The sequence below is a fragment of the Convolutriloba macropyga genome, chromosome 3 (genome assembly GCF_964194025.1).
Source record: "Convolutriloba macropyga chromosome 3, txConMacr16.3, whole genome shotgun sequence".
NCBI lineage: Eukaryota > Metazoa > Xenacoelomorpha > Acoela > Convolutidae > Convolutriloba > Convolutriloba macropyga.
In genome coordinates this window covers 66,162,300-66,175,474 of record NC_134470.1, presented here as the reverse complement: position 1 = coordinate 66,175,474, position 13,175 = coordinate 66,162,300, and the positions used below count along the sequence as shown (strand labels likewise).

Below are 13,175 nucleotides of genomic sequence, written 5' to 3'. Positions count from 1 at the left end.
CGGAAAAAATGTCAAATGGTGAACAATATATGAATTCAATCTTTTTTTTCGGTAAACTCAAAATAGGATTTAAACTTAACCCCTAACGCTCGGTTTTTTCAGCTAATCGTTGTTGTGCAACCATTTAATAGTATGTTGGTGTTTTAGTGTGACGAAGTACCTTGAGTCAGAAGGCAGAGGAGATGAAGCCAAGAAGTTCAAAGAGGAGTTCCCCTCGGCCTTCGGGGACTACTTGAAGAACTTCAAAGAGTACACCTTCTTCACAGGTACACAATCAATTGCAGTCGAACACTACAATAAAAAAAGAAAAAAATCGCAACTTGTACGCTGTTTATTGTCTGAAAGGAACCACTTGATAAGAGTCTTCGGAATGAATCAGCAGATCTCAAATGGTGCCTTAACCTACAGAACATCAAGGACGTTTACATGCTATGAGTTACTTGTTTCTCAGTTTGCCTTGGTTGGATTTGACTTGAGCGGGCATGGTAGTAGCACATTTGAGGGTCGTACCGATTGGTTGACTCTACGCACACCTCGTTGATAATAGCAATAAACAAAATAAAAAGTAAAGTTCTTTCGCTCGCGTTTTCTAGGCGAAGAACATGCATATGGTGAGCCCATTTGCTCAGTTTATTGTGCGCTAAATTAATCTGTCGTAATGATCGTATAACTGAACAATTTTGAATGTACTATGGTTACTTAGTGTACATACGAGAAACTAGTTCTCACATTCAAGCGAGTCGAGGCGAATAAAATGAATGCGCATCATGTCCTGTAAGTATTTGGCGTTTATTTTGTAGGCAGTGATCATTGGGGAGGCAAGGAGGGCGACGAGGAAGGTCTAGTGGTGCTACAGAGATGGGACGACTGCGAGAAGAGCGACAGGCACCCTCATGGTCAAGCTCCCATCTTCGTCTTCATCATGGCCGGGCTCATCCCTGAAAAGTGCTAATCTTGTAACAACAACAACATACCAAGTCACCAGCGAGATCTGTAAGTTCCTATTTCCTGAAAACACTATCAAAAATGTTCAAGTATTTTTGAAAAGACTATCAAAAATGTTCAATGTTTAAGTCAAGTTTCTCAAAACAGAAGAGCAGAGCGAAAATAGAATGTTTTTCTATTCTTGACGCATTTTTGAGAGAGCCAACAAAGTAGTTGTGAAAAATTTTTGCTTAACTAGAAATGTTGATCACGCGCGGATTTTTGAAAGCAGCATTCTAGTTTTAACTTCTCTTAATCAAAGTGGTTTTTAATAGCCTCGAAGCAGTGCTGTTATTGATCTCATCGTAGTATTTTTAATTCGTCCTCAGTCAATGATTCTTGTGAGCATTTGAGTCATCTTTCTGTGACTTCTACCGCTCAGCGATTGAATTTGTATACCTTGCGTCATTTAATCTCTTTTGCTTCAGCTCCTAGGCCAATTGTGATAAGTTTTTAAATAAGAGAGTATTTAGTTCCAAAGATGGCCAAGGAGGTCCTTCGCAGCTATTTTCAATCAATCAATGTTCTTAACTGTATTAATCAGTATTTGTACGATTATTAATTGCTCTTGAACGAAGTTCATAGCAAAGTTCTTAGCAATTATTGTAAACGTGTCTTTTTTATGCAAAATTTTCGCTCGACGGTTTTGACTTTTTGAGTGACTTTTACGCCCTTGACTTTTTGCGTTTCGCGTGATCTAACGTGATCTAAAATTCTCTCTCAATCACTTTCAAGCAGTTGAATTCAATTGGCGGCAATTTAATGCTAAAAGCCAACTGAAAAGTGCGCCGAAACCTTTGCCATTTTTCACTTGAAATCTAAACAGTGGTATATATTGACCTCTGTGGTTATTTGAAGCCCACTATTGAACTTCTTGGTCACATTTAGACCCCCCCCCCCCCCCGACTGGAGCAGGCTGCAATTGATAAGAACTCCCAGTAGTCGTTCGAGAGCAATTCTTCCGACGTTTAGTCGGTTATGTTTCTTCACCGTCTAAAGCAGATATTAAACGTCAGATGCAATTTTGAGCTTTTAGGCGCCTGTGTACCTTGCTCTGTATCCTTATGAACTTAATTAATTGCTCTCAAACAGAGTTTGTAGCAATTATATTTGTCCTGTTGGTCTTTTTAATGCGATTTTTTGCTTGACTGATTGTTCTTCTGACCCATTTGACTTTTCGTTCTCAAAAACGGGATAAACAGGTAACGTCCAGCTGGAATTAAGTTCTCTTAGAGCCTTTCAGCTCACACGTCTACAAGTATGCAATTCACAGAAACTCTTTTGGAGACTTATAGTGTGAAGGGCGGTTCTTAGATGTTGACCCCCCCCCCAACCTCCACCGCTGCACGTCCAGGCCGTAGGGGCCCCGTGTAGCCACCCCACTCCACTGTTGCCCCCCATCAGCCCCTCCCCCCGGTGCACCCCCCCCCCCCGCTGCGCTTACCTTGGTTATGTTATTATTCGGGGAGTTTCTCGGCTGAAATTAGATTTTTTAACTCTATAGTTTGTTTTGAATAGCCGCCCTCATCTTCTCAGCCGGTCATTATAGTGCTCCTATTTTTGTTTTTTTTTAAAAGCCGCGAAGGGATAGCTGAGGCTATTATTGGCCTTCTCTTGGTTTTTTATTTATTTCGTCGTCAAGATTTTTTGTTACGACCATATGACGTCACAACTGCTTCAAATCTGCTTTTTGTTCATTCGTTCATGCAATTTCAACTGAATTGCGTGCGTGACGTCATTTTTCGCTCTTAGTGGAGCTAGTTTTTTTGTTCATTCGCGTGATTAAATATTTGGTCACACGTGACTTACCTGACTCCTAAAAATGACTTCCTCACTCTTAAATTGACTTTTCTGTGCTTTATTTCAAAGAGAGAAGGTCAAATGAGTGCTTGTCACTCTATTTGAAGGTTATTTAAGAGCAGTTAATACAAACAGCCATAAGTTATACAGATTCGTAATCAAAATTTAACATCTCAGCTCTTTATGAAAAGAATAAGTTTATTTTTTGGTCTGTCTTTTTGCCTTCTTTTTGTGACTACTGATCTATGAAGCTATTGCTGCTATTTTCTGACAATTTGCCAGTTATGTTTTTTTTCTGCGTCGATTAAAAATTCCTTTCGCTTCACCTCGTTTCGCCGCTTTTTCGACATTTTGCGTGAAATATTTTCTAGGCTAGTTTCCCTCATCTCGCATTTTGCTCAAAGTGCGTTTAAAAAGCAGTTGCTCAGCAAAGCAATTCAAACTGAACAAAGTCATTAATTAAAAAAACTAGAAATAGAAAAGGGATAAACCTATAAAGCCCCATTTTAGATGCCCGTTACTTGAGCTTAAGTTTTAGTTACAAACTCTAAATGCTTATTGGTTTTGATATTAGCCCATGTATCCTCTCACTGAGAAACAGGAGTATGTTGAGAAACAAGTATGTTGAGAAACAGGAGTATGTTCTACTAAGAAATGACATCAAAATAGTTCGCACTTTTAAATTGTTTTTGTACAAAAATCAATTATTTTGTATTTCTATTCTTCCAATCGCAATCGTGATTATGGGAATCAACGGCGGCGATTTTCCGGAAATATGCCGGGTATGTTTGATTGATTTTGAGTTGTACTTCGTTGGAAAATTCGAGTAAGTCAATTTTTGTCTGATTTTTGTCTTTTTTGGCTTATTCCACTATGAATTATTTAGATTAGTATCAGGATGATTTTAGCTCTATGGTTTAGATGCTCCAATTACCTAATCGATTTTGATTCGAGTGGTTTTGACCTCTAAACCAATTTATAAACATCAGAAGCGTTAAATGAGCGAGAGCACCTGACGTCACTTTTTATTTTAAAAATGCCTGTATTGAGAATGAGTTTTTTTGTGCATCGTGTGAATAATTTTGTGGTCACTAATGACTTGTCTCTAAGTGACATGCTCTAATTGATTTTTAAGTGTTTATGTTAACAGAGGAACTCTTTTTTTTAAGGTTATTTGAGAGCATCTTTTACAATAAATATATAAGTTATACAAATTCTAGAAAAACGCACATTTTGTTCATTTAGGTTTTGTTTCTGGACTACAGGTCAGCATTGCAGTCTCAGCTGTTTTCTGGCTATATGACAGCTGTTTACTTCCTCTCAAGGAAATTTGGCAATCATTTTAATCGTGTTAAGTTTTTGCGTGACGGAGATGTCTGTTCGTTGACTTTTTTGAGAAAGTGTAAAGAACTATATTTTAAGCCTTCATATTCAAACCAAAATCAAAAATTTTACGCATTCTACAAAGATAAATATGGTACCATTAGAAAGCTTATTAAGTGTAAAATTGAAATCCGAAAATAGTAAATGTAACATTTACACCCTTTCTCTCTCTCTCTCTCTCTCTCTCTCTCTCTCTCTCTCTCGCTCACACCACAATCACCATTACCAACAACTTCTGTTTTTTGCATATTCTAAATCAAAAACTGCTTTACCTAAGGTCCTTCATAGTTCACCTGTATCATGTTTGTTTGTACGGGTTTTATGATAGTCTTTTTGGTTTTTGGTGCATGTATTGGCGATTGGTTCCTTTTACAGGGATATTGCTCAGTTTTTCCCTCTAAACTTTAGTTTTTTTCGTCGGATTGACCTACTTCTTTTACCCTTGGAGATGATGTAAGTTTGAGTTTAGCGCAATAATTGTTTCGAAGACGTGGATAATCAAAACCTTAATTACATTTTAGAAATTTGCTTTTTTTGGCATTTCTTAATCCTGTTTGTCTCTTCTAAAACAAGCTACTTTTGTGTTATCCTTTCATGTAGATTCCTTTTAACTTGTGGCAATTAATATTATACTTGAATGAGATTAATGTTCAAAAAAATAAATTTGATTCAAGATTTTCATTTTGATCACTTTTCTTTCGGGTTAGGGGTTGAAGGGCTCAAAAATATAAACCAGAGGGACATTATTTATAAGCCAGAGTTAAAAAATGATTTTCTCTAGCTTAACGCGACGGGGAGCAGCAATTTTTATGTCCATTTTGTAGCTGCTCTATCTTTGTAACTTTGTTTTTATCTTGGTTCGGGATGGTCAAAAATGGTTCTGATAATTTGCAGTGATAATTTGCACCGAGAATTAGTTAATCGCTCTCGGAGAAATCTGTTCATTTATGCCAAAATTTTTGCTGGACCGTTTTGCGCTTTTCTAGAACAATTTAACTTTTTCACCTTCATTTCTGAGTGATCTCGATTACTCTTCCTACGAAGTAAATGTTGTTGAAAATAACTGAATGTAGCATAGCAAACCGCAAAGCCACCTTGTTTCAAGGCTAAATTTAGTGGTTATCCACTGAGACGATGGAATCGCAAGACTTTAATGTTGAAAAGTCCGATTTTGAAGTTTTAAGACCCATAGTTGTTCGGTTTTGTTCAAGTTATTTTTAATTGACGTCAGCTACTGGCCATAAAGACTGCGTTGCGTTTATAATGTTTTGTTTTGCATTTTTTAGTTTTTGGTCTTTTTATGACAACTTGAACAAAAGATGACAAAGTATACATTATGGGAAAATTGAAAGGACGCGATTAATCTACGATTAATAAATTATTGCCTACAAATTCCCTGAGAAGTATTTCTGCAACCAAGCTGTAAAAAAATTTAAAAAAAGCTTGCAAATTTTGAATATGAGTAAAAATAGATTTCGAAAAAAAATGAAACAAATGGCTGTTGGTGGCAATTATTGAAATAATAATTGAAACACTAACAGATTTCTATTACATTGAATTATTTTATTTTTAGATGCAAAACAAAGAAGATTTTATATAACCTTGAAAACGATGGCAAGATTTAATTTTCAAAACCATACCAATTAGAAATTATAGAAATATTGAAATGCGACTTCGGAGCGACAGGTCAACTAAAAGTCTGATTAGATGGTCGAAATTTTATCCAAAGGGAGCCACAAGCGCCCAGTTTTTAATGAGCAAGCTTACAACTCATCTTAGATCAACACATGGAAGAAAATTGCACTGATTGAGCAATCGGTGAACAAAATAATGCTAAAAAACTTCAGAAGTTTCCGACTGAACCTTTGTTATGCCGTTCTTAGAACTTGTGCCATGCTTTCCTGATTACAACTTTATGGTTCTTAATACATCGAATGGTTGTCAAGCTGGAAATGTCGCTCATGAGAAGTTTTGTGGTTGCCGACCTTACAAATAGTCAGCGCCTTATACTTAGTTCGTTGAATGTTGTTGTGTTTCAATAGGGAAACAAAGAAAAATCGTAGAATCTTAGAGGGATGTTTTGTTAAAATAATTGGAAAATGAATGCGAATTTCTCAATTTTTGGTCACACTTCTTGTAGAGGGTATGTATTCATATCCTAAGGAGTAAACAAGGAGGCTCGATAATGTGCGTACGCACAATGTTCCGGCACCGCTCATCCACATTCTTGACTTAATTGGCTACCAAATAACGCACAGATAGAAATTTTCAAAATCATGCATATATCTCAGTAAACCACTACTGGAATACAAGATGGTCACGCTAGAGGATCGATAAAACTTGTTGTTAATAGGACTACTGGAAATAATGAAAACCAAATAACAAACTTTAATTACGACCAAAATACGATGTCTATTTTTTTTTAAAAAAATCAGAAAATCAAACTCGCATCAGATCAAGCCTAAACAAAAAAAAGTTGCTTATACTTCAATAGAAAAGATATGGGTCCTGTCCTCAATGCGACTGGTTAACGGGTCGACAAAAAGAGCAAGAAGGAGCGAAGATACATTTCTATTTGAAAACAATTCATTTGAAATTAATCTATATCATTAGATATTAACTGAAGTCTCTTAACATTTTCATTTATATCTCCATAGGAAGCAATTGAGATCTGTCATTATCCAGTATACGTCATACGACTTCAAAAAGGAGGAGAAATACCGGCAAAACTAACCGTTGCGCAAAAATGGCAGTGAAGCCGTTACAACCATAAACTTGTCACTGAGAGTAATAAAAATGTTTAATTGCGCAATACTTCAAAGCCAATAGGACATACATTTAACGTAATATTTTAAAGGCAAAACGAAATTCCTTTAAAATGTACAATTAAAAAATCTAAACATTTTATGAAATTTCGTAGAAACAGTAACAAAGCCGAGAAAAAATTGGTAGAAACTATAGCCATTATTAAATAAATTATTAATAGCCGCCCTCATCTTCTCAGCCGGCTATTATAGCGCTCCTATTTCTTTTTTTTTACTTCGTCGAATAAAAAAATGTTTCGCTTTACCTCATTTTGCCGCCTTTTCAACATTTTGCGTGAAATCTTTTTGACTTCTCTAGGCTAGTTTCTCTCTTCTCTCATTCTGCTAAAAGTGATTTTGAACATCAGTTGCTCAGCAAAGCAATTCAAAATGAACAGTCAGTATAAAAAATTGAAGTCGGAAATAGAAACGGGATAAATCCATAAAGCCCAATTTTAGATGCCCGCTATTTGAACGTCGGTCCTATAAGTATTAGTTACCTCTCTCTAATGCTTATTGTTATTGATAGTACCCCCTGTAGCCTCTCTCTAAGAAACAGAAGTATGATCAACTACGAAATGCCATCAAAATAAATCGGACTTAAAAAAATGTTTTTGTACGAAAATCTTTTTTTTCAATATCTTCTGTTATTTCAATCCCAGTCATGCTTATTGGAATCAACGGCGGCTATTTTCCGGCAATCTGCCGGGTATGTTTTACTATAAACGCGTTGCGACCTGTCTTTACTGAGACTAAGCTACAAATCGACCAAAAACAATTAAAAAAATGGCGAAGTTCAAAATCCAAATATGGTTTTTAAAACAAATTTTTTAAGTCATAACAGACAAGATTTCAATTAGGACACCAATTAAGTTGCATCACCTCAGAAAGCCAATTGGACCTGTCATTAATGAGACTAAGTCACAAGACTACAAAATAACAAATACAGGCCGAAGCAGAAACCTCAAACAATTTTGTGACACCAGTTTTCAAGGCACCAATTATAAGGTGCAATCTGCAAGAACTGTAAATCATCACACGCTCTTCATCTGAACATCAACAGGTCTTCCTTATGAAAAGCACTACGTAGAAATGACAACAAAGAGAAACCCAAAAATTGAAAAGTATAGAAATCTTGTTGGAAAATTTTTTTCCGTTACTAAATGGTCCAAGCCAACAGTCAAAACATATAACCAACCGAAAAAATGTATGAATCAACAATAATAATTGAGTTACATAGTTGTGGAAAATCATAGCAAATAGGAAAGCGTTGAAAGAATCTTAAAAAAAGTTAGTATGAATTATTAAAAGAAATAGCTATATACTGAAAGGTTTAAATAGGTTGATATGCGACCTGGGCAAGCAATTGAGATCAGTCTCTATCAGATATATGTCGTACAACATCCAAATGAAAGAGAAACATATGCAAAAATAAAAAAAGATCAATAAATTTTGCGAGAGAACTGTGGTGTCTCAGGCCAAGAGAACAAACTATTCAACAAAAACAAGTAGCACATTCATATACGCCTTTTTTCAACCCTGTTCATCTTGCCAACTTTTCTTTCCGTCAAGTGGACTTGTCAATTATGTGATAATTCGAAAATGAAACAAATTGAAATCATACAATCTGCAACTATGCTTAAAATAATAAGAATTGGAAGCTGCTATCAAAACCAAGAATCCAGTAGTTAAATATAAAAACGTTACAGATTTTAATTTATAATCTCATAGTAATTGGTTTTTGGTTCTTACTGAGGATACACTCGAAACAGAGAAATACGAGAAAATAGTGGCAAAGTACAAAGATTCACCGACATTTTCTAAGAACTAAATTCAGTCATAAGACATTAGATAACAACTGGAAGAATTGTCTAGTTCACCTATACCCCCAGGAGCTTTATAAGACCAGGAGCTTTACTCGGAGACCGTAATATATGATCGTTGGGCCTCGTTTTTTGTAAGTAGTATCTCAATAATTGAGCTTTGATTTGAAATTCTGATCAGTAATTTGCATAAAAAACTATAAATGCGTAAGTATTAAAAATTTTTATGCCCCATTAAATTTTACTAAAATTTTCTGCCACAATTTTTTTTTACCGTAAGGTCCATGTTGAGATCCAGAGCAGCCCTGATATAGCTGCGTGGCTACGAAAACACTCAATTGTTCAAATGTTTGCGAAATAGATTAATTTCAAAATCTTTATCATAAATAAATAGTGCATTTTGTTTATCGAGAATAAATTTGCGAAAATCTGACAAAATTGAAATTTCAGAAGGCTCTCTAAGCTAGCTGGAGTGCAACTAGCTCTCTTTTTGAGCATAAGAAGAATATAACTGCAGTTTTATGGCGTCTACTTCCAGCAGATTTAAAGCAAGTGGGCTAAAAAAAAGCAAATTTAGCCCCATTTTGGACAAAAAAAGTCTTTGAATTTCAAAAAATTTAGCATAAACTCTAGCCAAAAGGCTCATGAAAAAAATGACCGGACATTTAGGGTGCCTGCTTCCAGCGAATTCAGAGAAAATGGGCTAAAAAAGCATATTTGGTCCCATTTTTGACAAAACTCAATAATTCCCCAGAAAAACCAAATCAAAAAATTCTTGATTCCATATTCTACGCTGACGGGGCTTTCTAATGATACCACTCAACTCTCTACGGTGGTTATATCGATCAGCTAAAATTGTCTCGACAAAAAACATAGCAGGAGAAGTCCAGACGTACAATTCAAAGAATTTTCATTGACTAAGCAAAGGACAAGACCTAGAAGGAACTGAGTGAATTCGGAAAACCGTTTCTTAAAAAATAGATAAAAAAACAAAAAAATCAGTAAATCAATGTCAAAATGCCGCATGTGAACAAATAACCACTAGCGAGGCGTGAAAATTGGGTTCAAACAAAGAACTATGCCTATAATGTGACTATAGATGGACTGGGAATATCATTTATCAAAGAATGCGATCCAAAAAAATTGAAAAAAATCAAAGTGAGATTGCATAACTAAAAACAAGCAAGACTAAAACTTCAGCTTTTGTTTTTTTTTGAAAAGACAGGATCAACAGCAAAAAACAACTGTTCTGAACTCAAACTGCCAAATTTATTCCTCTATTTCTCATTAGCAACCTGTCATTAAATGTCGATGAGTCCTCTCACTAATAATATTAAATGATAACACAAAATTAACCAAAAATTGCAAAAAAATTCACTGACACTTTTTGAAACAACTTATTATAAAAGCCACAGAACGCAACAGCTACTGAAGGATGAAATTACATCAATTCAGTCGTCAATTACCACCACTGAGACCTTTCATCAATGAGACAGCAATAAGTACAACAAATACTAGCAAAACGAAAAAATCACATTTTTGAAACGAAGAAGCGTATAAGTAAGAAAAAGCAATAGCTATGAAGTTAGGACGACAAAGTTCAAACGAAAAACTCTCAAAACTCAAAAATTTTGGTTATTATTGAAAACGAATAAGTGTCAAAGTCATAGAAAGCACTAGCTTTGAACGAAAACGATTAAATCGATAAACTTAACCGCTGTCAGCATCATAAGAGACCTGTCCCTATTTAAGATTATATCAGAAATCAAAAAGTACAATAAATACTTGCAGAACTCAAAAATTCACTCAAAATTTTTGAGCAAAAATAGTGTCAGTCATGAAAACCACTAGCTATTAACTTGCGCTATTAATAGGTTCTTCTGTGCCTCATTAGAATCCAATCAGTCCTCTCATTGATGATACTAACTCATAAAACAACAAATAATTTTTAAAAATGGGGCAAAATCTAAACTTCACTAATATTTTTTGACAACAAATAGTGGCAAAGTGATAAAAGTTTTAGCTGCCCCTCAATGAATTCAAGCAAAGGCAAATAGCCACACTTAGCCACATGTACCGTCTTAAAAGCTTTGAAGGAATTAAAGGGTACCAGAATTTTATTTGACAAAGAATTCGGGTTTTATTATAGGTGTTGTTTCGGAGAATGTTTGTATACTGTTGACATGAAGTTTTTTAACAAACATTCTCCAAAACAACACCTATAATAAAACCCGAATTCTTTGTCAAATAAAATTCTAGTACGAAAAACAAAAACGAAAAAACGATAAAACGAAAAAACAAAAAATCCTGATAGTAATAAAAATTAATCAGAAAATTCAAAAAAAGGATATGGCAAAAACTGGCAACACTATGTACACTGTTGACAAGAAGTTTTTTAACATAGTGTTGCCAGTTTTTGCCATATCCTTTTTTTGAATTTTCTGATTAATTTTTACTACTATCAGGATTTTTTGTTTTTTCGTTTTTCAATTTTCAAAATGCGACTTTTCAGTTGAGCACTTTTGTTGAGTTAGCGCATTTTTGTTCAATAAACGAAAGTTAGTTTTTGATAAATGACGTACCTCACTCTGAATGACTGATCACTAACCTCACTCTAAATGACGTTAGCAGTCAGTCTTAGGGAAAGTGATCTAATGGTAAATGGTAGCTTTTCGAGATAGTTTTATTAACTTCAGGTGCTTTGGTCAGGCACTTAGCTATTGAATTATGTATCGTTTTTCTGTCTACTACGGCAGGCTGGGTCACTATTTTTTGATTCCAACTAAGTGATCAGCTCTATAGCGTCTTTTAAATCATTTTTTGTAGTTATGTATTGCTTGTTGGTGTAGTATGCATTGGCAATTCGTTAAGGTGAATGTCTAATTCAATCGCTGATATTATAAGTGATGTGTTTGTGTGTTACTGTGTAATGCTGTTTCAGATTGGTGAATCAACAACACAACACCTTGGTGAATTTCATTTTGCAATGCAATGTTTAATCTAGACAACCAAACAACCTTCACAATTCAAATGCTCCCTCAACTATGCTCAATTTCTACTATTCATGCTTGCTATCTGCGCTAGCTACTCAATTTAAGGATAATCTCACCTGTAGAAGATGTCTGAAGGTTGACTGTGAACGTGGCAACACAAGCTTGAACAAACTGAACAGAGTGTAATGCGAGGACTTTTGATGTTTCATGCAACCAAATATCTACGTGTTTTACCCAACAAATATTTGTAAGAGTTTAATCATATTGAATGAATGAGCGATGCAAATCTTGTTGCAAGCACAATTGTCACGAATATGGATTTGTTCTGGCACATGGGAACTGGCTCATTTTAACATGTAATTTATGTGATGTAAATTATTTAAATTAATGCTTTTAATTTTGTGAACCGTTAGCGGCAAAGTTTGGACTTGACCGATGGTGATGAATTTGTAAGTTACGTAAGGATAAATGTGACAATGAGTTTTGTTTGTGCCATTGCAATTCTGAAAATTTGAAAATACTTCTTTTTAGCTGCTGTAGAGGGGAATATTTGCGTAACTAAGTTGGGTAGACTTCAGGATAATTTCGACTCCAGAAAATTTATTTTTAAAATTGGTCTGTCATTCCGTTCCCTTTTTTGATTTTGGTAGTAGTTTGATATAAGCTATTCTTTCCCTCAGCTACTATTTCAGCATCTTGTTTTTACCTGTTTGACCTCAATTCGGGCTAGCATCTACTGGTTGAAAAGTAGGCTTTTAAGAGCTGATGATCCAGCTAAGTTCATCGACTCAATGACACAGACGGCGTAATAAAAGGTGTCTAAAATAATAGATTGGCTGTGATGGCATAGCTGGAATCAACGATATGAAGCACGGCTTGTCCGGTGATAATAAAAATACTTAGATCCCGTATATCTGTCTGGATTTTTGCAAATTGCACTCTGGTATTATAGAAGCCTGCTATTTGTGTACCGGTAGGAGCAGTCCGTGAAAATTCGACGGTTGTACTGCTGTGGTGCAAAACTTAACAAACTGTAACAACTTACCAAATACGTTAATAGTTTACTCACGAAAAAATCGTATTTAAGAATTAAGATATATAATCACCAAGAAACGTTCTGACTAATTTTGAGGATTGAAATAAAAACTGTTTCGACTCGGTCAGATTTGAATGAAGCGGAAGCCAAAATGGGTGGTATTATCTGCAAGTTGTTCTGAAAAGAAGAGCGAGAGGGAAAAAACGAAAAAATTTGACTGTTTGTGACTAACGTGTAATGCAAATGCTGCCGACAATTGCAAAGATTTTCATTAAAAGAACGGTTTTGATATCAACCGATGTTGCAAAAATTTTGGTTCGGATTTTATTAATTAAATTTTCTATCGTTTGAT

General features: G+C 35.1%; 1 protein-coding gene across 1 annotated transcript in view; it reads left to right on the top strand.

Annotated features, from left to right (window-relative positions):
* The window catches only part of LOC142336375 (translationally-controlled tumor protein homolog), a 318,382-nt gene extending 306,074 nt beyond the window's left edge, over positions 1-12,308 (top strand). Inside the window, exons 4-6 of the mRNA XM_075385158.1 lie at positions 148-266; positions 801-993; positions 11,736-12,308. Coding sequence (XP_075241273.1) covers positions 148-266; positions 801-952 — 271 coding nt within the window. The 3' untranslated portion in view covers positions 953-993; positions 11,736-12,308. The remainder of the gene's footprint in view (positions 1-147; positions 267-800; positions 994-11,735) is intronic.
* Positions 12,309-13,175: the final 867 nt, after the last annotated feature.